At 37.5% G+C, this 27,881-nt stretch overlaps 3 protein-coding genes across 5 annotated transcripts; all 3 read right to left on the bottom strand.

The window, feature by feature from the left end:
• Positions 1-1,142: 1,142 nt before the first annotated feature.
• LOC111798218 (protein CLT2, chloroplastic-like) lies at positions 1,143-5,552 on the bottom strand. The gene is made up of 10 exons (XM_023681232.1): positions 5,032-5,552; positions 4,772-4,917; positions 4,430-4,467; positions 3,773-3,888; positions 3,254-3,353; positions 3,140-3,175; positions 2,961-3,011; positions 2,610-2,733; positions 1,365-1,490; positions 1,143-1,282 (listed from the first exon to the last, which is right to left on the bottom strand). Exons 1-10 carry the CDS (start codon positions 5,433-5,435, stop codon positions 1,143-1,145), a joined length of 1,281 nt encoding a protein of 426 aa, XP_023537000.1. The 5' UTR covers positions 5,436-5,552.
• Positions 5,553-7,174: 1,622 nt separating this feature from the next.
• Positions 7,175-9,295, bottom strand: LOC111798219 (uncharacterized protein C6C3.02c-like). Of its 2 annotated transcripts, XM_023681233.1 has the most exons (6): positions 9,165-9,295; positions 8,774-8,830; positions 7,992-8,075; positions 7,827-7,901; positions 7,625-7,719; positions 7,175-7,451 (listed from the first exon to the last, which is right to left on the bottom strand). In XM_023681233.1, exons 1-6 carry the CDS (start codon positions 9,184-9,186, stop codon positions 7,353-7,355), a joined length of 432 nt encoding a protein of 143 aa, XP_023537001.1. In that variant the 5' UTR covers positions 9,187-9,295; the 3' UTR covers positions 7,175-7,352. The 2 variants fall into 2 exon arrangements, with proteins under 2 accessions (XP_023537001.1, XP_023537002.1); XM_023681234.1 differs by lacking the exon at positions 7,827-7,901 and having other exon boundaries at positions 7,625-7,794.
• Positions 9,296-11,221: 1,926 nt separating this feature from the next.
• Positions 11,222-27,556, bottom strand: LOC111798220 (E3 ubiquitin-protein ligase UPL2-like). 2 transcript variants are annotated; one of them, XM_023681236.1, is made up of 18 exons: positions 27,393-27,556; positions 27,069-27,192; positions 24,866-24,961; positions 24,571-24,774; positions 21,782-24,416; positions 17,804-21,676; positions 16,620-17,710; positions 16,253-16,555; positions 15,972-16,176; positions 15,204-15,481; positions 14,803-15,098; positions 13,423-14,536; positions 13,155-13,301; positions 12,942-13,022; positions 12,631-12,856; positions 12,372-12,511; positions 11,612-11,718; positions 11,222-11,517 (listed from the first exon to the last, which is right to left on the bottom strand). In XM_023681236.1, the coding sequence occupies exons 2-18, from the start codon at positions 27,162-27,164 to the stop codon at positions 11,415-11,417; spliced, it is 10,995 nt and encodes a 3,664-aa protein (XP_023537004.1). In that variant the 5' UTR covers positions 27,165-27,192; positions 27,393-27,556; the 3' UTR covers positions 11,222-11,414. The 2 variants fall into 2 exon arrangements, with proteins under 2 accessions (XP_023537004.1, XP_023537003.1); XM_023681235.1 differs by having other exon boundaries at positions 17,804-21,612; positions 21,718-24,416.
• Between the last annotated feature and the right edge of the window lie 325 nt (positions 27,557-27,881).

Raw genomic sequence — 27,881 nt, forward strand, 5'->3', positions numbered from 1 at the left:
ATAACGCTTTCCCATCAATTACAAACAAAATTAACATTATTCGTATTTTAAGACGTGGACAAGTTCGGGCTTATAGATTATGTTCAAAAAATTTAATGTTTGGATAAAATTCATTTATCTACGTCACTTGGAGAGTGCAGTACAACGGAGAGTCGTATGCTGCGTTCGGGAAGGATGAGTCGCTCCCGAAAAGGAATCTATTGATTCTCTCCTAATTGGTTGGACCGTAGATGCGATGATTTACTTCACGGGCGAGGTCTCTGGTTCAAGTCCAGGATGGCTCAGCTACGTCAAGGAAAAGAATAGAAGAAGCATCTACTCCTTCATGCAGGTCCCACTTGGCTCGGGGGGATATAGCTCAGTTAGTAGAGCTCCACTCTTGCAATTGAAATGCTTTAACATTTTTCTTTATTTAGTTGAAAATATTTAGAAGTAGAAAGATTCAAACCTCTAATCTATTGATTTGAGTCGATGACTTATACTCACTTTGGATGACTTCTTGATGTTATTTATCTTAAACGGCATACTAACAGCCATAATAGCTAGAACTCAGAGGAATGCATTGAACTCCAAATAGCAACTTGAAAGTTGTGATACAAAATTTCTATATAATAGCTAGAACTCAGAGGAATGCATTGAACTCCAAATAGCAACTTGAAAGTTGTGATACAAAATTTCTATATAATAGCTAGAACTCAGAGGAATGCATTGAACTCCAAATAGCAACTTGAAAGTTGTGATACAAAATTTCTATATAATAGCTAGAACTCAGAGGAATGCATTGAACTCCAAATAGCAACTTGAAAGTTGTGATACAAAATTTCTATATAATAGCTAGAACTCAGAGGAATGCATTGAACTCCAAATAGCAACTTGAAAGTTGTGATACAAAATTTCTATATAATAGCTAGAACTCAGAGGAATGCATTGAACTCCAAATAGCAACTTGAAAGTTGTGATACAAAATTTCTATATAACTCCAAGAACTGGCAACAAATTGGCCTCAAACTCAATGGTGGTTCATAGACTACATTTCCTTCACTGATTTTTACAATTTCTAATTCAGAAGATGTGAACGAGTCAAGCCACCGTGACGATTCTACAAGCCGAGTCGAGTAGTAGTAACAACAACCAATCTCCGCTTACTTCGTACGCTGTGGACTGTAGTAAAGAGCAAGACCCAACACGAGCATCAAACTCCCGGTGAGAAAGAGGGGGCTTAAGGTTGCGCCTTGAGGTAGATATGGCAATGGAAGTGATAGAATATAAATTGAAACAGGCACTGCAATGCCAACAAGACCAACCTTTAGCTAATGCACATGATATAACACTGTCTAATATACTCAACAGAGAAAAAAAAGTACCTGAAAGCATCACAACGAGAGAAGAAATGACCGCGGAGGATTTCTTGACTAAGCTGAGCAAAGTTATGTTGAAAGACAAATTTGTAATCACGTAAAGCAGTGGGAGCAATGGAGCTCCTCCACAACCTGCATACAATAGTGCATATACCATTAGTTTTGGCTAGGCGTTTTTCTATTCAAATGCAAAGCCCAAATCTTATTATGAGTCGAAGAAGCTAATTCATCATTCCAAGGAATCCATTCAAGCCAACGGGAGTCACTAGCACATTGATTTACGCTTACGATCCTTTCTCAGAGTTGGATACGCTTATCTCAAGATAACACACATGAAATCTTAAGAAAATGATGTGGATAGTTATGTATTTCATATTCGGCTATGAGAGCTTTTTCGAGAAAGATCTTCTTAAGAGTGAAAGTTCGTAAAAAATGTTAGAATACCGCTTTCTCCCTCCTGAGAGGCTTGACAATGAATCTTTCTTCTTCAATCTTAAGTGAAATCAAGGAAGGGAATAGAAGAAAAGAAGAATCAAATGAAATCAGGTGAATGAGCTTCTCTTTCTTTCATTTGTTGAGTCTTGAAAGCAAAAAAGAAAGAAACCGAGGTTTAGGTTCAATAGCTCTTTGTTAAGTAGAAACAATATCACAATTCCTTCAATTCCTTCAATTCCTTCAATTCATTTCCTTTGTCTGACAAAAGGCGGTCTATTTGAGTTTAGATTCATTTTGAATAGAGTTATAGTTAAGGTTGAGTTACCAACTTACAGGGCGCTCTAATAATCAGAGGTAAAGAAATATAATGCAACTCTTCATTTTGGACGCATAATAAACGCTCTGGTTATACAATTAACACATCATATCTATGATGAATAAAAACCAAATCATAATNGAAAGAAGCCGAGGTTTAGGTTCAGTAGCTCTTTCTTTCTTAAGTAGAAACAATATCACAATTCCTTCAATTCCTTGACAATTCATTTCCTTGTCTGACAAAAAGCGGTCTATTTGAGTTTAGATTCATCTTGAATAGAGTTATAGTTAAGGTTGAGTTACCAACTTACTGGGCGCTCTAATAATCAGAGGTAAAGAAATATAATGCAACTCTTCATTTTGGACACATAATAAACGCTCTGGTTATACATTAACACATCATATCTATGATGAATAAAAACCAAATCATAATTAGTATCCATAACAATGTAAGATGATAATAGCAAAGTGTGTAAGATCATTAAGGTTGTAAGAGCTTGCCTGGTCTTTTAGCACCAACATTTAGAAAACAACCAGCACCATGCATCAGATATGAGGGAAGTTTGGCTACAGATATGCCTTTCATGTTGGAAAGCAATGGTAGAAAGAGAAGTACAAAAAGTGCCTGTGCGTGAATGTCAACTGTTGAAACTCAACAATAAATAGACCAGAATATGAGATTTCAAGAAATGAGTTTATCCATAAACCCAAGCATTTCTCTTGAACGTGATTTAGAAAAATAGAGAACATAATTATTGTGTGATCTTTGCAAATAGTACTTGAATATAATACAAGACTGTTGCCCAGCCAGACAAGTAAACTTCAGAAATTCAAGATGACTGAAATTCTAACCTGAAATCCAGATCCAAATGAATTGACCACAAAAATGTCTAGTGACTTCCCCTACAAGCCAAACAAATTAAATTATTCGGGAAAACAAGTGCAAATATTAATCACCTCTAGCATACAGCCTAAGAAATGAAATGCTCAAATAGCTACAAATTTGGAAATTATAGAAGAAAGTTTCATACTCCAAGACGGGTTGCAGCATCAATGAAGATAAATTCCTGTTCATAAATACAAAGTCAGTGTCCATTCCAATAGATATTCCAAGTGCACATTCAACGTTAAATGACCATCGCAACCTTCATAATTGATGCACCAGCTTGAAAAGCGCTAGAAGCTACCATTAATGCTGGCCATAGAGGTGGAACTCCAGACAGCATTTGGCCTGCATTAGACCCACTGAAATAATGAAAGGCACATATCACTGTTGAGAGCCTAAGTTCCATGTCTGAAAAAAATTTCTTAACGAGAGAAATTACATTTTGCTACGTAGGTTTATAAATTAAAGAACAATATTCTTAAGTGCAGGTATTTTATATAATGATGTGTGTGTGTGTGTGTGTGAGAAGCAAATATTTCATGGACAGTAACAAAAGTACAAAACGCCCCAGAAACTACAAAAAAAAAAAATGTTCCTGTTGGAACAGATAATGGGAGCAATTATGGAACTGTTAGAGTTCAACATGGAAAAGTATGTGAAATTACTTATAGTGAATAAAGGGTTCAATTTCTGATGTTGAGAATTTGGCAGTCACTCTAGCCAGTTAGAAGCATAATATCAAACGCCAAAATATACATTTTGAATAAAGAGACAATACCTTCCAACAGCTACCGCTACACCAGCTGTTATAATAACACAACCAGCAATTTGGTTCAACGAGTACCTTCTACCAAGTAAAAGGACAGAAAAGACGAGCTGCCACACTAAAAAAGTCTGCAAAAGAATTATATTATTAGAAGAAGGTGCCAATATGAGATGTGAAGAAAAAAACTATGAACATATCAGTTCTGCCCGTATACTCTTCAGTGTGTTTGTTCACGTGTGTTAGTAAGAGAGGGATCTTAGAATTAAATATCACAACTTTGCGAGAGAAGGTGATTAAGACCATATTGATCAATGTAGTTGAACTAAAATGTGCCCAAATTTAAATGTAAGGAAACATTGAAAGAAGCTTGACAAAACGAGAGCACCAAGGGAGATGAGATTCCTAAACTTGATAGGAGGGTTGTAATTATAGTCATCAAGTTCAAGTTAGTAACTTGAGCACATTCATGAAGTACTATAAAAACACTGATAGACCAAATACAACATTTATTTTCAACTGAAATGGGTTTTTTATTTTGGTCTAGTTAAGAACATTGGAGAAAGAACGATAAAAGGAGATACNTCAAATACAACATTTATTTTCAACTGAAATGGGTTTTTATTTTTGTCTAGTTAAGAACATTGGAGAAAGAACGATAAAAGGAGATACCTGACTAAGTATAGGTATTGCTGGGCCGGGAAGCGAAGCTGTAAATGATGCATAGCATAGCATTTAGTATGACTTCCAAACGCAAATTCAAAGCTTGAAGTGGTGCAATTTTTTTTCTACTTCAAACCAGATTAATCGTTAAATTTTTCTCATCATATCACAAGAAATCAGTGTTTCTATCCTACTCTGTTTGAGGAATTAGAAAAGCAGGGGACATCCCTCAAACATTTACAAATCATCATACATAAGGACGGGCAAAGACATGAAAATGTATCAAACAGCTGCCTAAAATGGAAATCTTTACTCATCCGCCAAATCTAAAGTAATGTATAATCTTGATACCTGCAGAAGCCATCCCTGCTGCAATTCCAAGCGCTTCAAGAAAACCTACGACCATGAATCGCGATTTCGGAAGCGATATCATTTCATCAGTCACAATGTTTGCCCGACGCCGCAGATATAATAGACTAAAATATACTATAACATATCTGCTTCCACGAATTACAGGACAAAATTCCAAGAGTTGTTTCAGTAAGATGCATAAACACACAACTTAAAAGCAGTAACAAAAGAAATATCGAGGCAGAGCATGAACGACTTACCCAAACGTAGTAAATTGAGCTAAGAAGAATGGATATTCCTTCAATGGAACGAGAGCAAGCTTGTGCAGCACACGGTTCGCGGTAGCAAGTAATACGGTAAGTACAGAGGTTACTACTATAATCTTCGTTTTAGCGGGAGAATCTGAGTCGCCATTGAAGGCATGAGGAATGAAATTCAGATTCTTCGAGGAGCTGAATCGATCTCTACTATTTCTTCTCCTGATTCCAAAATTCCTCAGTGAAGACGATATCGATGATTTCGGGAAACGACTCCATTTTCCCATCGGCGAATGCGGTAAGAAACCGGAACGGAAACTCGGTGCATCGACGGGAAGCGCGAAAGGGCGAGACATCGGGAGGTGGAAAGAAATTGCATTGAGCGACGACGTAAACGGCAATCCCATGGATGAGAGTTGTTGTGAACTCAGCGAAAGTCGCTCCGTCAATCCTTACATCAGATGTCTAATAGAGGCATCTCTTTACAAGGAAAGAGAGGGAAAAACAATGGCTTATTAAACTCCAATGCGACTAATTTCTTCTTAGAAGAAAAAATATATACATATATATATATATATATATATATATANTAATGCGACTAATTTCTTCTTAGAAGAAAAAAAAAATATATATATATATATATATCTTAAGGATTTTTGTGAATTAAGTATTGTTATTTTTATTATTAAATTTTAAATAATTGTAGACTATTAATATTTTGACTAAAATACGATTATATTTTAATTTGGAGTCTATTAAAGCTTAGAATTATATTTTTAATACTTGACCGTCCCATTTAATACATGAGCGGTATTCAAATTGTGAAATCATACAGTTATCCTATTTGAAACAAGGCAATCATGGATAAATTATAAATTACGTTCATTTTGACAACCTTTTCTATTATAATAGTGAATAAAACGACGAACTTACAAGAACTTGTTCAAATATATAAAATACTTGACCGTCCCAGACATGTAGATTTCACCGAGCCCCTCTTCGAGACAATACCCAGATTGTTACACCTTTCGTGCGGGTCGAAACTTACCCGACAAAGAATTTTGCTACCTCAGGACTGTTATAGTTACAGCCGCTGTTCACTGGTCTTTAGTGTCAGCTCCCCTGTCATCAGGTCACCAACTTCTGTCCCCACGCATAGTCTTATAACTTTGCGAAACATTTCAGTTTCTCACGATACATTTGCAACATCCAATTACCTCCGATTACCATTCTAACGGTCTACGCATATATCCAACTTCCTTTCGACAAACATTCATTGAACTCTCTCCATACATACACTATCGAACACTTTGATCGTACATTCACATTCTTCAACTAATTCCTATACCATTGTTTTCAATTCATAATTTGCTAATTCTTAAGATATTCATCAAGTAAATGAACCAAACAGACCACAAGGAAACGCTCAAAACACAAAACCAAACAATTGAGACNCTTAGAATTATATTTTTAATACTTGACCGTCCCATTTAATACATGAGCGGTATTCATATTGTGAAATCATACAGTTATCCTATTTGAAACAAGGCAATCATGGATAAATTATAAATTATGTTCACTTTGACAACTTTTTCTATTATAATAGTGAATAAAACGAACATTGACGAACTTACAAGAACTTGTTCAAATATATAAAATACTTGACCGTCCCAGACATGTAGATTTCACCGAGCCCCTCTTCGAGACAATACCCAGATCGTTACACCTTTCGTGCAGGTCGAAACTTACTCGACAAATAATTTCACTACCTTAGGACTGTTATAGTTACCGCCAATGTTCATCGGGCTTTCGTCGTCAGCTCCCCTGTCATCAGGTCACCAACTTCAGCCCCCACACATAGTCTTATGACTTTGCGAAGCATTTCAGTTTCTCACGATACATTTGCAACATCCAATTACCTCCGATTACCATTCTAACAGTCTACGCATATATCCAACTTCCTTTCGACAAACATTCATTGAACTCTCTCCATACATACACTATCGAACATTCACATTCTTCAACTAATTCCTATACCATTGTTTTCATTTCATAATTTGCTAATTCTTAAGATATTCATCAAGTAAATGAACCAAACAGCAGTTCTAATACCACAAGGAAACGCTCAAAACACAAAACCAAACAATTGAGACCAAATGGTGAAGTGTTTCATCATAAAGCACTTTTTATTGAAGTTAATAGAAGTGATCGTAAAATGAAGACACTTTCACAAGAACACAACATGATCATGACACCGCTCGCTACGGTCATCCGAATGGAACAGAGTGAGAAAATAATAATAGTTGTTCCAAAAATCAATTCTTTTAAGCACCCAAAACAGAACCTGAGCCCCTGCGACATTCCTTCAACATATCCAAGTAGAATTGGCACTTCCCAATGTCGTTTCCATAGTGGTTCAGACACTGCAAACGAAAAACAAAAGAAAATGGAAGTGGCTTGAGTATCAAAATGGCTTTCTCATCAAAGCATTTCAAAAAGAAAGTCANTGCTTGAGTATCATCAAAATGGCTTTCTCATCAAAGCATTTCAAAAAGAAAGTCATTATAAACTACAATAGATAGAACAAGGAACCTACATCTTCAAAGGCCTTTGATTGAACGGTACAAGTTTCAGAACCTCCCGGATTGTTTGCTATAGGTGTTGGAGAAGATGATGAATCAACAGTCTCATGTTGGATAACTCGAGGACCCATTACGGCATCGACAGCCCTGTGAGCGACCGCACTTCCAGTACCGAAGGCCAAACCTGATAGCATTATATACNATCAACAGTCTCATGTTGGATGACTCGAGGACCCATTACGGCATCGACAGCCCTGTGAGCGACCGCACTTCCAGTACCGAAGGCCAAACCTGATAGCATTATATACTCACCTTAAGCAATGGTAATGATAGCATTAAAATAATTTCTCCAAGGAAAAGTGCAAGTGCTTCTAAACTCACCTTGAGCAATGGTGGCACCAAGTTCTCCCAGCATAGACCCACCTCCACCACCTTGTACAGGTGCGGGTGAAGGAGCCGAATGAGCTGCAGAAGTCAAGTCAATTTTAGCACCAAAAAACAATATTGTTACCAATAAATTGTCAAAAACATAAGGAAACATTCCGCTTAATATGCAAAAGAACAGCATATTTATTTGCACTCATATTGAGAGTAATACAACATTCAAAGACTCCAGCTATACAACTGCCACTGACCATGAATCCATATCATTGATTATTAGCAATCTACTTACGAATATCTGCAGTAACATAGTTCAAATACTTAAGCCTCCCAAAAAGGGAACTGATCAATTAACCGAGCGTGGAAGGCGAACCCAAGTGCAGCTATAGTTTTTCATATAGCTCAAATGTAGAGGGTTCCCCTCATTGGATTACCGCACCCCACCAACTCCAGAGTTTTCAAGCTATAAAATTTCACTATGGTAGGTTCAACTTATTGACCTTTTCTCGAGCTCTTTGTTTAAGAATTAATTTCCAGACCAGTTTCAAGTTATTAACTTCCCAAACTGAAGACTCAAAATCCAAACACGGTAACACAGGTATACAAAAGCCCGGCCAAGAACCCAATCCACCACAGGCATACAGAAGATGAACATAAACCTTCTAAAACACAGAACCTCACAACGGCTACCAGACAAACTCAACATTTCTCCCCCAAAAAAGTTCTTAAAAATAGAACATTTCTTATGAGAATAAAATCATATGAAATTCGTGGCATTCTACCTGGCGGCGGAGGATTGCGAACTGGAGCGCGCGGGGCAGGACGGGAAGCAGATCGTCCTGTAATAACAAGTAATGCATCAGTAAGCTCTAACAAATAACACAGCTCAAATATTCATCGCTATCCTATGAATTTTCAAAACATAAAGAATACGAATCCTCCAAACCCTAGTTTTGCCACACAAAACAAAAATAAAATAAAATTGTTGACAGTCGTGTTTTCAAATCAGATACATCAACGAAAATTTCTATTGACCAAAAATCCAACCAACTGTTATACACAAAAGGAGGTAAAGAAAAAAGGAAAAAGAAATCTGGGAGGGTAAAATCATCTGAACGCAGAAATGATAAGTGGCATAAGAAGAGATGAAGGAGAAAGCGGCGGAATACTGACCTCCAGAGCTCCGACGAGGCATGGTTGCGGACGATAACAAGAGAAGACGGTGATGAGGAAAAGTAACGGAAGCGGAGGCGGCTATCGCTAAAAGTCGATGAGATCTGCGCTTCTGGTTTTGGTGGGGTTTCCTGTTTCCCGCCGTTTATATATTCCTCTAAAATCGCGTAATCGACCTATTGGAGACGGCCACGTGGATCTCCCTTACATAACGGGCAAACAGACTATTTATTATTTTATTTAAGAAAAACTTAATAATAAAGGAAACCCTTTTAATATCCTTTTCAACAAAATAATAATAATAATAATAATAATAATAATAATCTTTTAGTTAAATACGAATTTTACGTACAAATTCAATCATTTACGTTCCCATAATAAGAACTTAAATTCGAATTTATTATATTTTAGAGTATTATTATATTTTAATCAATTAAATAATACATTTTTAAATAAAACATTGATACAAATTTTAATTAAAAGAACAATATTGATCAGTAAATTCGAATTTATTTAATTGATCACATAATTATTTCATTCTAACAAAAGAGTTTAGTCACAAGAATTTAATTTATATTTCTTACAAATATATATTTCTTTTTTTCATTTTTTTGGTATAGTACAAATTAAATTTCAGTTCAATAAAATAAAATAAATAAATAACTTACTGTAAAGATGAAAGGCANTGATCACATAATTATTTCATTCTAACAAAAGAGTTTAGTCACAAGAATTTAATTTATATTTCTTACGAATATATATTTCTTTTTTCATTTTTTTGGTATAGTACAAATTAAATTTCAGTTCAGTAAAATAAAATAAATAAATAACTTACTGTAAAGATGAAAGGCAATCAATTAACTTCAAAAGTATATTTATCAGCCCATGTTTTTTTATATGCTTTTTAACAAATATAAATTATTATATACTCATCCATTGAGATCGCATTCGAAGAAGCAACTGTCTATGATATGGGATGGTCCCTATTGATGAATTAAATCACTCGAAAGTAATTTCACCGCTATTTATTAAGCAAAGAAAGATTATTTGATTCAAAAAGAAAGGTGGAAGAATGGTTTAGCTCGATTAACAATTGAACAACCAGGGTCAGGAATGAAATTTTATCCAAACAAAACTCTAACTTCTAAAACCATATAAACAAAACCATATAAACAATTCTATTGATGAATTAAATCACGAAAGTAATTTCACCGCTATTTATTAGGCAAAGAAAGATTATTTGATTTAAAAAGAAGGGCGGGGAAATGGTTTAGCTCGGTTAACAATTGAGCAACCAGGGTCGGGCATGAAATTTTATCCCAACAAAATTCTAACTTCTAAAACCATATAAACAATTCTATTTTACCCGAACAAAATTGTATGAACCAAATTTGTAACGAATATAGTAAACATAAAATTAAAAGTCAAAAGAAATGTACTAAACATCGTTAAAGAACAAGAATCAAGAACAGAGAATAAGTATTTTGGTATAATAGATTTGTAAAGATAGCCTCCCTCTTACTAATGAACTAATGAACTAAAAGAGGCAAGATTTGTACAAATAAATAGAGNCAACAAAATTCTAACTTCTAAAACCATATAAACAATTCTATTTTACCCGAACAAAATTGTATGAACCAAATTTGTAACGAATATATTAAACATAAAATTAAAAGTCAAAAGAAATGTACTAAACATCGTTAAAGAACAAGAACAAGAATCAAGAACAGAGAATACGTATTTTGGTATAATAGATTTGTAAAGATAGCCTCCCTCTTACTAATGAACTAAAAGAGGCAAGATTTGTACAAATAAATAGAGTTAAGGCGATAAGGAGGTTGAGAAATAATGAAGAACAAAATATTAATGAACAAAGAATCTACAGGTAAAGAATAAAGGGGTTCTCTCTCTCTCTCTCTCTCTCTCTCTCTCTCTCTCTCTCTTCTCTAAACATTAATAAAACACAGGGGGAGAGAGAAACAAGAAGACAAAATTTCAACTGCGGAAGCAAAATTACTTTAGTGATGANTAGGGGGGGAGAGAGAAACAAGTAGACAAAATTTCAACTGCGGAAGCAAAATTACTTTAGTGATGATTTACGACTGTACAGTAAAATTATAAACAATATATGAACTCAACAAGTCATAAGCCACCATCACCACCTCTCCTCTAATTCTCTTTTCACCCAACTTCCAAATGCAATTATATAAGTATATACTCTGTTCTCATACCTCAAATCTTCAAATCTTCTCAACCAAAGCCGAATCCTTCATTTGCCTCGTGAATTGCAAGGATCAGTCTTTCCTCCAGATGCTGCTTTGACGGATACTCTGGTAAATCTAACTGGTTGAAGCTGTAGAGGCAAAGATGATAAGCCAATGCTCAGTATCTCTAACCCACAAAATTCATGGATGGTAACAAGTATAGCGTCGTCATTTATTTATTACCATGTATGAGCAGATGGCAAGTGGTCTGGGCTACCGTATGCCTTGTGTATTTGGAACTTTTGTGAACCTGAAATTCCTTGCAGAGCACTGAAGCCTTCTAAAGGCACCTGTGAATATTTTACAGAGAGAATGTTCAGACCACAGTTACAATTAAAATGCAGAAGAAACTAAATCTCAGAATGGGTTCTACATTTGCTGGCCTTTGTGAATGTCCGGATAGATTATGAAATCATGTACGCCAGAGGTTAAAATACAGCAAAATCAGCTAGGTAATGGTGAATCATGAACTAGAGAGAATTTTGATCCGATTTCGGATCGTTCATCTCGAATTTAGAACAGGTCCATGAGTAATAAAAGAAAAATGAAAAAGAAGATAGAATCAACCAAACACAATATGTTCNTAGGTCCATGAGTAATAAAATAAAAATGAAAAAGAAGATAGAATCAACCAAACACAATATGTTCAACCCGTACATACTAACATACATCGTGAGGCCGACCTTTCTCGAGTGATATGAAGAGCATTTTCACCGGCCCTCGGTAAACAAATAATGGATATCCACGGTACAAGTTTTCAGAGAAATAAATTTTTTAAAACCGACTTGACAGAACTTTGAACAGTTATTTGACTATTAATCCCAGCCTGTATACCGGATGAAAATTGCAGAGTTCATATCACAATAATAAAGAGAGGGGGCACGAAATTAACCTCCCGTCTCCTTTCATATTTAGTTTCAGTGATTGAGCAAAATCAGCATACCTTTGAAGTGCCCGTCACAAACTGCAAAAGGCGGGCCTTGTCTTCTTTACTAAAGGCTTGAACAACCTCCCAAAACCACTGAATGACAGGAGATGCAGCACTATATCCTGAATACTCCGTGTTTGCTCGCATATCATCCACTGAAAACAAATTATCACACAAACTTGAGCGAGAATTCTATCTTCAAAATTCAGAGGCAGAAAGTAATTTTAATTTGTAAAGAATTGTTTATAGAACAATGAATAAACAGAGCACTTACGATCAATATCTGGGAGCCCACAAATCAACAATTCAAGTTCCTTGTCATTAAAAATAGATATTAGTTCCCTAGGAATTATTTCATGGAAACCATCCAGAAAGGCATTAATTTGAGGCCGAATAGCCGTTGTTAACTGATGCTCAACAACTAGATCAACATATTGGTATTTATTCTCCTCTGTTACTTTAGTGTTCCGACCACCAGGAATCAGTTCATAATCAGTCACCTAATGGAACAAGATAGCCAAATCTTAGTAAAATGTATAGTATACGTTTTACATCAGGCCACACATTGAGAACAAGAACTATTACCTCCGTCTTTTCATAGAGGATCAGCTTCTCCTCATCGGCATCAACACTAAATGTAAGTCCCAGAACATCACTGATATCATTCTGGAAAGCAACAAAAAGACCAAACACACGAGTTTAATAATAACTCAAAAAGAAAAATTAACGTCATAGAAGTGCCAATACTAGAAGGCATAATTCTTATCAACCATAAGTATAAACAGTTGTAATCAGTACCTCAAGCATCCATTTCAAGTTTTTGTAGTAATCGGGATCAATAGCTTCAATGTCATGATAGGTAACTCTGACTCCCAGAATATGCTTGTAAAACGATCGAGTGAAATGGACATCCAAAAGCTGTCCATCATAAAGTGCTTTGCCAACCTGGCAAAAGAAACCAATGAGCCATGTGCAAAGTCAAAGTTGTTTAACTAAATCCATTAAATGCAAAAAAAAAAAAAAAAAAAAAAAAAAAAAAAAAAAAAAAAAAAAAAAAAAANCTGACCACTCGCCCAACAAACTTGAAATATGATAGATGCTCTGTTTGGTAACCAGAATTGGGGTTCGGTTGAAATGTTGAATCATTGCCAACAGTCGTGAAAAGCAATGCTCCCTTGTCAAAGATAACCCTGGACAATACCTGATACCATTCCCTTGAAAGCCCACCAGCATCAATGCCTTCCTCTCCTTGAAAGTGAACTGTCAGCCTACCTTTCAAATCTTGTGTTGACCTCATTCGCAACTGATTGTATGAATCTTCAAGAATGTATGCCCTCCTAACAGAAATTCTTAAAGGACTATGATGATCATGTTGATGCTTTATTCTTGATCTAAAATGAGAACGCTTATTGTCAAAATCAATAAATCTAGGGACCTTCAACATAGGGGAGAATGACTTCTCCAACAGCCCAGGATTTTGTCGAATAAAAGCATTCAGCAGTTTTCTGTGCTTCTCTGAGAACCTAATGAAGGCAATGTGTTTTTCATCAACTTTTTGGGTTGGCACTGTAGTTCTTTGCAGCACAGCAGAAGCGCCAGCATCCTCAACCTCAGAAACTGTAGCAATATTCAACTCCTGATCTGAACCAGGCTGGGCAGGATGCAACTTCTCACACACCACAAAAAAAGACTCAATATATGGTAATATATTCTGACTTCCAGCAGGAAGTGGGGGTGTCACACCAGTCGGCTTAGATGTAGGAGTTCGAAATGATACCAACATATCAGGGGAAGAATCTGAATAGCTCTCGATCTTGCCAATACAGGTGCTCAGCTCCAGCCACAAGGGCTCCAAAGCAGCATTGATATCACAAACCAAAGTAAGAGCAGAAGCATGCTCTTTTTCGGGAAGAATTGAAGAATCTTTTCTTTTTTCAACCAGTAATGCAACAAGAGAGCTTAACGCCTGAAGAACTCTTAATATCGCAGCTCCATCAGAAGATGATATGCTGAGTGCTTTCACCGCTTCTCCAAACATGTGCAACTCATCCATAGCAGATCTTGTCAATTTTTCAACAGACTCTGATAGCTCAGTAATAAACAGGCGACAATGAATTGGAGCAATGTCTACCAACTTCTTCATCACTTCTCCCACAAGAGCATAAGTATTGTCTGATAACCTAAACAACATAAAAGGCATTAAGCCAAGCACATGATTTATTTGCATAAAAAAGCACAAAGCAATGTCTCTGCATGTCAAAACCTAGGACAAGCTGGAATCTAGATTTACCACTCATTAAGATAAGAAAAAAAAAATTTATAAAAGACGGAAGGAAACAAACAGTACAATGAAGAAGAAGACTCCATAACTATCATACTCTTCTAAATAGATAACAATCATGTCCAAATAAACAATTCTACGGAGAGGTGCAGCTGTCAATCATACCCTTCTCGTGCCAACAGTGAGCACAGAAGCCGTAATTCTGCTTCCGGCAGGTTTGCAAGAATACTATGAATATCAAATTCACCATCAGCAGCTGAAGCTGCCATTTTAAAGTAAGAACCAAGTTTAGATGATGTTCCAACCCCAGAGGATACACTACTAGATTGTCCATTCACTTCAGCATCGGATAAGGAAACTTCAGGAGCAGCTGGTTGCTCAACAGTAGATTGTGTGGGTTGATCGGATAAATGTGATTTGCTTTCAGCGTTGTCAATGATCACTTCCAATAAATTAAGCAGCTGAGGAAAGAATACAAGGAGGCCAGAAAAATAGTTTTAACTTCTGAATGTGCCAAATGTGACCAATAAAAGAAAATAAATATGCAGTTCAATATAATGCACTACCTGCTCAAGGTGAGCTATACTTCTCAAATACAGGGGTTGGTTTAGAAGGCTTAGAAGTAAGGCAATTGACAAGTAACCTCCAGACTGCGGCCTACAGTCTACTTCATTTCGGTCAACTGCCATCACAGCTTTACCACAATCCTGATTTACATTCTCTGATTCCTGTAAGGTGGGTCTGAAAAACTTGCACTGAAGTAATATCTTAGCTACATGCGGATGATTCCGGGCCAAATAGGTCAGTGTTTCTAGAACACGTCTTGACACCAAAGGAGGAGCACCTATAAAGTAAAGACAAAATGCATAGTTATTACAAGGGAGGTGACAACACCCAAGCTAAAATAGATCACGGAGGAAAAACCAAACTCAAAATTTCACTTGATGATGAAAAACTTCCACTTTCGCAACTGTATACAATTTTNCCCAAGCTAAAATAGATCACGGAGGAAAAACCAAACTCAAAATTTCATTTGATGATGAAAAACTTCCACTTTCGCAACTGTATACAATTTTTGCATTACAGGATAAATTGAATCAAAATGTATATTGACATGCACCAGATTAGATATACTACCTTCAACTTGCAAATGATTTACTACTCGGCAAACGGACAAAACCAATCAAGAAAAATTAATAAATTTTGATTAGCTAAAAAGGAATGAATCTAAGAGAAAATAATGGAACAGAACAAATCCTCACCATCGAAAAATGAAGGACGTGAATANAGGAATGAATCTAAGAGAAAATAATGGAAACAGAACAAATCCTCACCATCGAAAAATGAAGGACGTGAATATATAACATTACGTTGGCAAGCATAAAGGCGATATGAAAGCTCAGTAGAGTTTGACTGGTTAGCAGGCTTTCTTCTATCAAAAAGCAACACGTCCATAAGAATTTTCACCAATGACGTCCTGGTTTCATTATGTGCGCATAAATTTAAAAGTAGCCTCTGCAGTTGACCTTTATACAAAGGCTGAAAAATGGAATCCATTAGAAAATGAAAGCAAAATAGAAAAGCAAACAAAGAGCATTTGAAGAAGAGATGATACCTGCACAACACGAAGTAACCTTATCATAGCATGCAAAGCATCGGTATCAACTAAAGGAGCTCCTTCAGCTTCAATGAGCCTAGATCCAAGAGATCTGCGAGAGGAAATGCTTCCACCAGTTCTGTCTAAACCAGAAATACCTTCAACTCTTCTGGTGATTTCACCTCTGCGGTTTCTAGGATGCATGCCAAAGAGAGTACGGTTGTGATATCGATGTGCAAATCGTTCACGTAACATGTTTGCCTCAGCCACAAGAGCAGGCGTGAGATTAGCAAGAATAGCATCAGATGAAGTTAGCAAAACCTGCAGTTTATAACTAATGTCAGCTGACAAACAAATACCACCTTCCCACAAAGTAACATATTACCTCTTCTCGAAGATCAGAAGGGAATGTAGCAATTATCGACACAGTGTCCATCTCAACTGGTTGGCCCTCCAGTTCCTGGGATAGATGCAGCCTTTGTGCTTGCTGCTGTGCTAGAACTTCAGCTCGAATATCTGGAGGAAGTGCAGCAAGAAATTCTGGATCAATATCTCCAGAATTTTGTGGTTCATTGCTTGGCGGCTGCACCACTTGACCCTGTTGGGTGGAAAGAACTTCAGCACGCAATTCCTCAGGAAGGGCATCCAAGAATGCCGGATCTATTGCCCCCGAACCAGTATCACTGTTAGTCTGCTGTTCCCCAACCGGTCCTTCCTCATCTGCTTCTCGACTTGAATTTTCTGAAACTTCTGTCACAATATGTAGGGATGTATCTCTTCCACTTAGTGAGGCAGAATTAGTGAAAGAAACGTTGGACCTTCTCATACGGGCAGCTTGTGAATCACCCAATGACATTCTATCAGCAGAACCTTGTCTATCTCCACCATCATCATGACCGTCATAACTTCCAATTTCAACATCCAGACTCCGAAGGCTCTCCCCAAAAGTTGCACCACTACCACCACTTTCTTGACTCACAGCTTCAACATCCCTCACAGCAGCATCATTATGTTCAAACTGCATTTCAACAGGTTGTGATTGTTGAATCACCTGAGTTCCTTGCAGGGATTCACTTGCAGCAGGTCTACTATTGGTACCATCAGAACTGTTAATTGCCACAGGTGGTGGTAAATTATCGTTACCATGCTGCCCACTGTTCTCAACAATAGTCTCAGACCTTCCACTAGGTTCTGATGTCTGTATTTGTCCATTGCCATCTCTATTATCAGGCTCTGCATTTGCATCAAGTTCAGACAACTTCTCAGGAGTTGGTCTCCTCAACTGGGAAATAAGCAATTCTTCAAGGCCTTGGGATCTTACACCATTGTTAGAGCCACCGTTATGTTGGATGTCGTTGGCCCACAAGTTTAGCCGGTGCCCATGGCGTCCACTCCTCAAAGACCTGAAAACAGTATCCAACCCTGAAGAATTGTTTTCCAAGCTCCTTTCTGAAATAACCATATCCCGATTATTCTCTGAAACAAATAAATCAAATTGTTATGAAAAATAAATACATGATATAAGTATACAGTCAACATAAAATGTAGCAAAATATGGGAAAAGATTACCCGAAGGTCTAAAAGGAGTAGCATGCAATCCAGGACCCCCTAAAAGGGGATGTCGTGAGGGTGCAACAGTATCTCCTGTTCTTCCTAAAAGATTATAAATGGAAGTTGTGCGCCCTTGACGTCTAGAGCCAAATATTTCAACTGGCATTACATGGAGAGTTTCATTTTGAGAAGTATCTCTTCCAAATACCTCAACATGGTCAAAAACATTTATTCCATTAATACCCTCTTCTAGTCGTAATAAAACTCCATCTTCATCATCCTCATCATCTTCATCATCTTCCTCCAGTACCTCATCAAATTCGTCATCGTCAATCTCATGATCATCATGGTCTGTATCAGGATGTGGAAGATGGTGGACTTCATCATCTTCCAGATCATTCTGCTCCTCCTCGTCCTCATCCTCGTCCTCATCCTCATCTTCATCTACTTCATCACCATCATCCCCAGACATCTCCTCATCGTCATCTTCTTCTAGATTTTCTGGCACATGAGGCTGAATTTCAATTTGAATATCCACTGTATCAATACCATTTTCAAGACCACGTGCTTCCTCCGGTGTTACATGCATACACTCATCTTCGGCATTGGCCCCAAAAACCCCATGAAGATCTTGGTCGTGCTCCATATCATCGGTAACAGCCTCGGAACCACCGTAGATTTGGTTAGCATTATACGGCTCAATCTGCTCAGCTGGGATTGATTCATGATTGGACTGTGACACTGTTTCCATTGCCCTGGGTGTCTCGCCAATATTCTCACCACCAGGTTGATGGTGATCAGGAGTCTTAGATGAACTATCACCCTTTACTGCATTAGAATCTCCAAAATGAACATGCTCCTTGGTTACCAATTCCAGGGCTTTAATAACACCTGTAACAACTTTAGGCGAGTCTGGATGGTCTAGATCCAGGACTTTAAGAATTTGAGTGAAAGACCTAACAAGACCAGCGTCAACAAAAGTTGCAGAAGCTTCTGTAGTGATGTATGAGCCTGTGGGTGTACGGGCAGCTAACATATCATTTAGCAGGTCAACAAAAGCTTGAAGGTCACTGCTGGGTGGCCTAGATCCATTACATGAATCAATAAATTGGTTCAGAATAGAACCAACCTCCACAAAAATCCTTCTTCTTGCCTCACTGGAACGGACACAGGAGGCAACCAGAAACTGACTCCCCCTGGTTGCTAATTTATGCTTCCAGTCACCATCAACTTTCTTTTCCTTCTTAGAATTTCGTGATAATGGGATAAATCCATGAAGGATGTGATGAATTATTCCACCAGTGCATCCGCCACTAGATTCCCTTTGATGAACAGGTCTGGAACAACAAACTTCAGTATCTCTCCGAATCAGGACATGAACTGAGGAGGCATACATTAACAAAATCTCTGTCAACAACTTTAAAATAAACACCACCTTCGCCAATGATACAGAAGCTTCCTGGCTATTTGCATCATCTTCAGATAGCGAAGCAATGGCTTTCCCTTTTCCCTTAACTGCAGCAACATCAATGTCCATATCAGAAGATGCTTGGGCACCGCTGGTCAACTCCACAGTAACATCATCTTTCATAGGAGGTATAAATGTATATACAGACTCCAAAAGAAGTTCAATCACATTTATGAAGTTTTGAGAGGATTTTTTATGAACACGACTACTTCTAGAATCATGAAACTTGCTCCGCACATTTCCTGCAGTGGCTGGATTAGCATTGCCCAAAGGAACTTTCACATCATGATTCTGTGTTTTCTCTTTTTCCATTGATTTTTCCTTCTCTCTGTCTTTCTCTTTACTTTTATCCTTCTCACGATCTTTCAGAAATACAACGTAAGGCCTCTCACCAATCATCTCAATTTGGCAGACAGATTGAGCAGCCCGCATAAATATCACAGGATCCCTTGAAATAACAGAATTTAAACCTAACAAAAAATTTCTGGGGGTTACCCTCCCATTTGGATATCTGTTCATAGCAGTGATAAGGGTATGCCTAATTTCAGATTCCATTGCCTGCTGAAGAGTTTGAGGATCTTCAAGGATGTGACGGATAATGGTAGATGCAATACTGTCGAACCCAGGAAAGAGGCTAGTTGTTGGCAATGAAAGCAAGGAAGTTAACCCCCCCGCTTCAAGGAAACTAACAGCAACAGAATGCGATCTGGTGAGACTCGAGCATAACTGCAGAACAGCATGCATTGTTTCACATGGAAGCCGTTTCTTGATACAGCTGCAAGCAATTTCAATAAGTTCTTTTTGATTGCCAACATCAATATACTTTGGGGAAAGTCCCAAGGCAGACTGCAACTTATTTTGTTTATCTTCATCAATGGTCAAAGCGTCACCACCAACATTATCCCTTTTCAGTTGGTCTGCTATTTCAGGATTGAATTTCTTCTCCTCCTGCAAAAGCCGATCAATGGCAAGAAATGCAGCCGTAACCCACTTAGGAACTTCAACTTTAACGCCAAAAGACAATCCAGAATCCCATTGCGAAAGTAGATTTGAGGAAACTGTAACTAAACCATTTTTATAGGCAGCTTCTCGTGCCACAGTATCGTCATTAAGGATTAAGGCAATAACATGAAAAAGAGCAGATAATGTTGTACTATTTCCACTATCAGAAATTTTATCACAGCCCTTCACGCTGTCAATCAGAAAAGACATCACATTAGACCGATTTTGACCATCATTCTGAGAGCAAATCATCACAAGCAGGTCTCTAACTGGAAATGCTAGAGTTTCTTTTGCTCGCAAAAGCCTTACGCATGTAGATAACAACTCCTCGGTACAAGGGAGTTGGACTGATTCTTCTATCTGCTTTGAGACCTCACTTGAAACAGGTTCCTTCATTTCCAATTCAGAGTTTCCTAATGATAGGGCAAGTGCACGAGCAAGTTCATCATCCTCTTGGACCTCCTCTGGATGGGAGAACAACCACTCCATAGCTAATTCTACACTGTTCGATCCAACTTGCCTCAGTGCTTCTTCTGCCCTACTCCTTGAAAAACCCATCTCAACAATTGTCGAAATTGCTGTTTCATTTGGAGGAGGGCCAGCAATACGAGCACTGGAATTGCTACTGACACTTTTAACTTCAACCCCAGAATATATATGCCTAATGATAGATATAACAGTGGTAATAAATTCACAACTACAGTCAATAAACTGAGGATGGGTCCAAACAGGGAGGACTGCCTTCAGCACCATGGACTGGAGGACCTTCACAAAAGTCTCTGCATCGCGAGGAAAGGGAACATCACCACTAGTCAGTGGTTGTGCAAGCAAATGCTTAGTGAATGAAGATAATATAAACGGTGAGGTCACCAGGTGATCCATGAGTCTTCCATAGCTGGCTAAGGGGCCTTGAATCCATGAATGATCATTATCTGCCTTTTCATCTTGCTTTAAATTTGCATCATCGGTTTCCATAGGAGAAGACGGGGCTCTATTTATTGTGAAAAGTAACTGGCTTGTAGCTTCAAAAGTGGTCAGAACAGATGACACAACTCCATGCCCATATAAGCAATTTAGCAAAACAGTATTACAGGAATCTGGTCTATCCAGTAATATGCCGTCAACAAAATCAATAACCTTCCCAAAGTAACGGCACTTGGTTGATATTGATCCCTCAGATCCAGAAGCATTCACATGACCCACAAAATTCATATGATCTAACACAAGAGAGGACAAAGTGGAAGCCACGGCCTTGGAGGAAGACGATACATTTACCACATCATCACGGCGACGAGATGGAAGCAGCATCACCTTCCCCAACTCTTGAATCAAATGAGTAGAATGGAAAGAAAGGGATCTCACGAGGTCGCAACAAGAAGCATAACAAGTTCTATGCTTGGAATATTCTTTTCCGTTAGAGGNCAACTCTTGAATCAAATGAGTAGAATGGAAAGAAAGGGATCTCACGAGGTCGCAACAAGAAGCATAACAAGTTCTATGCTGGGAATATTCTTTTCCGTTAGAGGCCCCAATGGTGTCAGAAGACTCTGAACGTCCTTGATTATTGGCTCCAAATTGCAGGAGTGGAGAACCATTAGGACCCATCCTTTGAAGAGAACTAGGGGCACGACCAAGATCCCGATACAAATTAATAAGGTCAAAAAACTGAGATTCAACGCTCCATCCAGATGTCCTCCTCCTTAACAAGGGATCAAGGAACTGCCTGAAAGAGTTAAACCTTTGCTCTTCAATTTCATTTGTATGGACCTCAGAGTTCTGCAACTCAGTAACAGAACCTGTACTTTCATCTTCTAACTCAGGTTTTACATCTTCAAGGAGTGCTATCTGCCACAAAATTTGACGATGCACACGTCCAATATCTTCTAATACATTCTTGCTCTCATTGCCAAACTCAGTGAGCAATGCCGTCACCCATCGATTGTCTTTGGAGTCAGCAAGAAACAAAAGGAACTCAACAAGAAAAAGTGAAGAAAATATTTTTTCATCTGGTGTTGTCCTGGGATCAAGCAAAAATGATCCAGAAACCAAGTCAAACCCAGTCAAGACGTTCTTTAGATGGTCTCTAAGCGAGGAGCAGAACGCACGTGCCAAGGGAGCAGAATGATGCTGGGTAAAACCTTTGAAAACCATTGTACTATGTAAAGCAATAGTTCCATTAGCTGACTGAGCAATGCTAGGTCGTAACAGCAGCTTCAATAAAGCCTCAATCCCAGAATTCTCCACAAATATCCTACATGTTTCAGAATTCTCCATTGTCCTGTGAACCAGTACCATCAGATGAAAAATACATAATTGAACGACTTGCTCAGTATTAATCACTTCTTCAGTAACAATGCTGTTATTTTCTTTGTCATCAGAATCTGTTTCCATTGCAGTGTTCCCATTAAGCTTTCCTGATGACCCAGCAGGGTCCTTATCCCCAAGGGAAGTGATTTTTTCAATTACTTCAAGGATAATATCAACTCCACTGCTTCGCAATGATGAAACATGGCGCCAAAGCTCTTCCACTGCATTAGCCAGAGGAACAATTGCTTCATTCATTACCAGAACATATTTTTCTTTGGTAAAAATGTCAATAAGGAACCTCAGTGCCAAAGTTTCTTTCACTGCTTCCAGTCCTCTGGCATTAAGACAAATTGCACCAATCCCATTAGGAACGCAAGTAATTGCCTTAGGAGAAGGCAGTATTCCAGCTGCCACTGAAGCTAAAAATGCATCTGGAAGACCCAACTCATGCAACAACGGATAACAAGTAGGATCTTTATGGATGATTTCGCTCATTAGAGTCACAGCGGAGCAATAAATATCACCACCAAATTTATCTACATTGCCAAATATCAGTGACAGAATGTCAGGTAAAGTGTTCGAAGAGCTCGTTGGGACATATGTAGCAACCCCCAGTGCCTTCAGTGAAACCTTAATCATCCGTTTTTGATTATACAACTGGTCATCATTACATCTGGAGCTCTCACCAATAATCATTGAATCTATATTATTCCCACTTAAGCCAATTACTCTATGTACCTCTGTCTGCAGCCTTTCAACCAAAATTTCAACTCCCCCTAACTCTTTAAAAAGAGATGCAGCAGAGCTGCTGAAATCCATGAGCTTTTGCAATGTTTTCACAGCAAGACAAACGAGATGCAAATGGGAAGGGTCTGAATCCTCCAATAGAGGTAGGAAAGTGGAAACCATCCCTGAACTCCGAATATTGTTTCCTGAAGCTGAAGAGGAAACCATGTGGAGCAAGTAGAACTGAAGGAGCGCTTCCACAAAGGCAAGAGATGATGGATCGTTTGAATTTTTCAATGATAAAATAGCCTTCTGAAGAACATTCAAGAGTATTGTACGGTTCCCCCCAGCAAAACTAATGCTAGATCCACTTAAAATCCTCCGTTCATGCGATGAATATGCAGAAAACTGAGCTCCCAGAGCACGCATTGCAAGTGTCCTGATGGTTCCAGGAACAGTTTCCTCTGACCGCACAATTCTAATCAGTTCATTTGTATATTCTGGCTCATTAGCAAAGAAAGCAACAAGCTCGTCATGAGAATCACCCGACTGAACAAGTACAATGAAGGCAAGAAGGCATATTTTACTATACAGTCTTCTTAAATTAGAAGAGTGAAAGGCACGAGCATATCTGATCCTGGTCAAAAGTGAGAATCTAAGCTCAGGAGGTACATCATACAGCTCAATGCACTGTTTCAACACCGTCAAATCATCTTCCTTCTTTAAATGTAAATCTGGTATGTGTATAACCCTGGAATTAGAAGAGCTTGAACTTGAACTGCTTTCATCGCTACTTTTGGCACCACACCCATGCAACTCAAAATATAGGCTCGAACCTATCCGGTACTGAGCATTATTAGTATCATTTTCAACATCATGTGGAAATAAACAACGTCCTTCCTCTCGGGTTATCTCATTTGCAACAACACATGAATATAAACCCAAGCCCTCTTCCTTGCTTCCCCATCCCTGTGCGAGAGAGAGAAGATAGCTATTTACAGAACCACAACCAATCAACTTCCCTCTTCCATGAAGCTTCGAGGGATTTATTTTAACAAGGGCAGAAAGAGTTTCTAACGAAGCTATAAGAATTTCAGGATCCGTTGATGCAAGTAGGAGCTTGAAATACTGTTGGAGGAAGAAAGAAAAAACAGAATTATGAAGAAACTCAGGACTTATAATAAAAGGTAGTAGGACAATCCTAAGATAGAGGCAAAATAAAAAGTTTTACCAACCAAAATGTAAAAAAGCATAGTGAATCAACATCATCAGCATAACATACCTCCAATCCATCAAGGGATCCCTTGTTGTGGCAATTCTCTAATACTATCTGCATGACACGCAGAATCTGTAGAATTGCATGTTTGGGAAATGGGCTATCATCTTCTAAAATTTTATCAGACAAGAGGTCATTCCTACAAGATAAATATGTCTTGAAATATGTATCAAAATGCAGAAATAGAGGCCTCCAATGATGATAGTTGCCCTGAAACCCGAGGAAACAAGTCTTATATTGGATATCTGAAATCATTCAAGGAACTAAAACTTCATGTTACAAAGTATCCACAATTTACCACCTTATTGTATTCCCATCGAAAACCAGAAAGATGTATTGCTATATCATGCAATGGACACTGGATCACCTTGTCAATAAAGGCTTTGATTTTTGGAGGCTGCAAAGCAACATATAGACCAATCGTGTCACCAAAAAAAAAACAAAGGATAATAGATTAGATAGAAAAGAGAGCGAAGAGTTTTTATTTTGATGAGAAACCAAGCTATCATGGAGAGAAAATGAAAGAACACAAAGGCCATAAAAAAAAGAGGGCCCTCCAAAAGAGGCCAAACAATTAACTATACCAAAGAAAAAAAAGCCTCTGGTTCAAAATAACAAGGCCTAGCAGAAAATTATAAATAAAAGAGAGCAGTGTGAGCCAAAATGAAAGGGAGATATCATTAATGTAGAGGTCTGTATAACATACTTCATAAATGAAAGGTATGTGAATTTTACCCCTTCCTAAGAAAAAACTTTGCTCCACCCCTAGAGTCTTTATGGTAAAATTAGAACGGGCTAAATTATTTACTTGGTAGTATGTTGGCATAAAATGCATTAAAATGCATTAGTCAGCCTTCTAATTTGGAAGAATGTAATAAATTCATGTTATTCTTCCAGTTATTTCATGAGGCGTAAATGAGACATAGAACTTGAAGCCTATTGTTTCATGAAGGCATAAAACTCATCTACAAATTTTACACCTTGAAGCTGGCATAAGTGTCAAGCCTTTAAACCATCAATATAAAGTTATAACCGTTTTGTTTTGGCTTGAACCAAGGAAGTAGGAAAAATTACAAAATAAAATAGACATAGTGTACCAAGAGGAGCCCAAAAAGTTGTAAGATCCACATATTCTAAAAGTTGCAACACTTATCTTCAACAATTTTACAATACTAGGCAACAATTGAATATTGTAATCCTACGATTCAAAATCACTTTTAAAAGACACACACAAGCACTCATCATTTAATTGAAAAAAGCAACTCCAAAGCCCTTAATGGCTAATATCTGCCACCATTCCTGACGTCTCCGAGGAGGATGAACAAAAAAACAAAGAACTCATCTTTTTTAGGGCAACATCACTACCACAGTAGTAATATCACCGCTTACTCAAATTCTTATGTTTGGTTCTGCAGGAGAAAAATAACAACTTCAAAGAAAAAGAAAGCTCAATTTGGGCACAAAATTCTCACTTCTAAGATCCAACTTTTCTATAGTACGGTTCTTTTTCTCCTTGTGGGAACTTGGAGGGCGAAGGAGTACTAACATCTTCATCCATCAATCATTGCCGTAATTATCTAATTGAATTTAATATGTTTTTAAAGAAATGAAAGGAAAAAAAAAAAAACTCACAGGCGGTATTAAAAAGTAATAGAAATATCAGATTAAAAAAATTGTGAAAATTTTGTTCCCTACCAATACTGACTTGATGGAACTTCACATGTCCATACATCAATCTTCCTTCTTTTTAATAAGAAACCAAGCTACAATATCTAATAAAAGCTCATATACATCAAACTTCATTGAATCTTGCAGGGATATCAGGCACTACAATTTAGCTTTTTCAATCCAGCCCTACACAAATATATTTATCCAATTTTTGGGGCATTCAAAATATGACTGAACATGGCATGTGTCGAATGTCAATATCGAGAAAATAAATGTCCTACTTAAATAATAGCCTCTGAAGTTAAATTGTCAATGCTTCATCCATAAAAAATTGCTCGCTCATTGTTTAAAATCATTATAAAAAAAAAAAACCCAAAACGTAAACGCAGCATGTGATATAACTTATGAAGTGAAAAAAAACATTACCAACAGATGTGACATAATTAAAAAAGCTCTTCTATTAACTTAAACTACACTACATCGTGCTGAAAAGTGTGATATACTGCAGTATAACACAAATATCTCCATTAATACATAAGAAACGTAAGTGATTCCTCAGTCAAAATCCGCACTAGTCATCAACTAAACGCCACATTACTACCAAAACATTGAGAGACAAAAGTCGCCTAAAATTGCCATTGACGCCCTTTCCCACAAACTCGAGTCATCCGAACCAAATATACGACAATCAAATTATCGTAATCGCTAGTTGGGCATACCAATTAGTGCAATGGATAGATAATATCCATCGGAAAGCGGCATAGAAGTCAGAATGCATGAAACCACTCATCGAGAAAAAAATTATTAAAAAAAAAAACAAGAAATTTAAAACTAACAGGCTCAGAGTCGAGTTTAACAGAAGGACCAAAGGAGCCCTCGCCGGATAGAAGTTGCCGCAGCCTCGACGGCAAGCTTGATCTTTGCGTAGTCATCTCACCACGTCTTCTCGACTTTCAACTACTGTAAAAAGAGGGAAAAAAAAAACAAAAAAAAAAAATGAAAAGATGCAATCAAAATTAAGAATAAAGAGAACCGATACAATCAAACAGAGCAACAGAAGCATCAAAAACCCTAACACTGAAGTCAAAATAATTGCAATGGGTGTGACACACAAAATATGGAGTGAATGAGTTAGAGAGAGAAACGAAGAGGAGCGGTACCTGAGGAAGAAGATAGAATGAGAACGCAAACGCGCACATCCGCAAATTGGTGAGTGTTGAACAGCAAGAAGCAAATCGATGGGGGTTTTGAGAGGAAGAGAGAGAGGTGGAAACCGCGAAACGATGGGAGAAAAGGAAGAAGAGGAGAGAGAGAGAGAGATAGAGAGAGAGAGAGAGAAGGGGCGGGGCGGGGGGGGGGGNTAAATCCTTTTATTCTTTAAATTTCTTTTTAAATAATTCCTTTTATCTTCTCATTTTCACTATTTAATTAGTCCAATTTATCTCATAGTAATTACGTGTGAATATGGATTGTTATGACGCAATATTTATCACTGAGAATATATATAAAAATATTATTAATATTTACCATTTTTAAATAAGATATAAGATAAAAATATAAACTAATTAAATCTTGAAAATAAAATAAAATATATTACTAAATTTTGAGGATAAAATAAAATATATTTCTATTCAAATTTAACTGATTAC

The sequence above is a fragment of the Cucurbita pepo genome, chromosome LG07 (assembly GCF_002806865.2).
Source record: "Cucurbita pepo subsp. pepo cultivar mu-cu-16 chromosome LG07, ASM280686v2, whole genome shotgun sequence".
NCBI classification, from domain to species: Eukaryota; Viridiplantae; Streptophyta; class Magnoliopsida; order Cucurbitales; family Cucurbitaceae; genus Cucurbita; species Cucurbita pepo.

What these genes read in the sequence shown, in the direction of transcription:
- LOC111798218 (XM_023681232.1), bottom strand. Translation starts at nt 5,435, where the DNA reads ATGGGATTGCCGTTTACGTCGTCGCTCAATGCAATTTCTTTCCACCTC. An exon ending in AGCAGGGATGGCTTCTGCAG is followed by an intron (nt 4,468 to 4,771) that starts GTATCAAGATTA and finishes CATCATTTACAG; the next exon opens with CTTCGCTTCCCGGCCCAGCA. An exon ending in CAATACCTATACTTAGTCAG is followed by an intron (nt 3,889 to 4,429) that starts GTATCTCCTTTT and finishes ATTCTTTTGCAG; the next exon opens with ACTTTTTTAGTGTGGCAGCT.
- LOC111798219 (XM_023681234.1), bottom strand. Translation starts at nt 9,186, where the DNA reads ATGCCTCGTCGGAGCTCTGGAG. An exon ending in GCCTCGTCGGAGCTCTGGAG is followed by an intron (nt 8,831 to 9,164) that starts GTCAGTATTCCG and finishes TTGTTATTACAG; the next exon opens with GACGATCTGCTTCCCGTCCT. An exon ending in TCGCAATCCTCCGCCGCCAG is followed by an intron (nt 8,076 to 8,773) that starts GTAGAATGCCAC and finishes TGACTTCTGCAG; the next exon opens with CTCATTCGGCTCCTTCACCC.
- LOC111798220 (XM_023681236.1), bottom strand. Translation starts at nt 27,164, where the DNA reads ATGACTACGCAAAGATCAAGCTTGCCGTCGAGGCTGCGGCAACTTCTA. An exon ending in GGTTACTTCGTGTTGTGCAG is followed by an intron (nt 16,177 to 16,252) that starts GTATCATCTCTT and finishes TCCATTTTTCAG; the next exon opens with CCTTTGTATAAAGGTCAACT. An exon ending in TTGCCATCTGCTCATACATG is followed by an intron (nt 11,518 to 11,611) that starts GTAATAAATAAA and finishes TTGCCTCTACAG; the next exon opens with CTTCAACCAGTTAGATTTAC.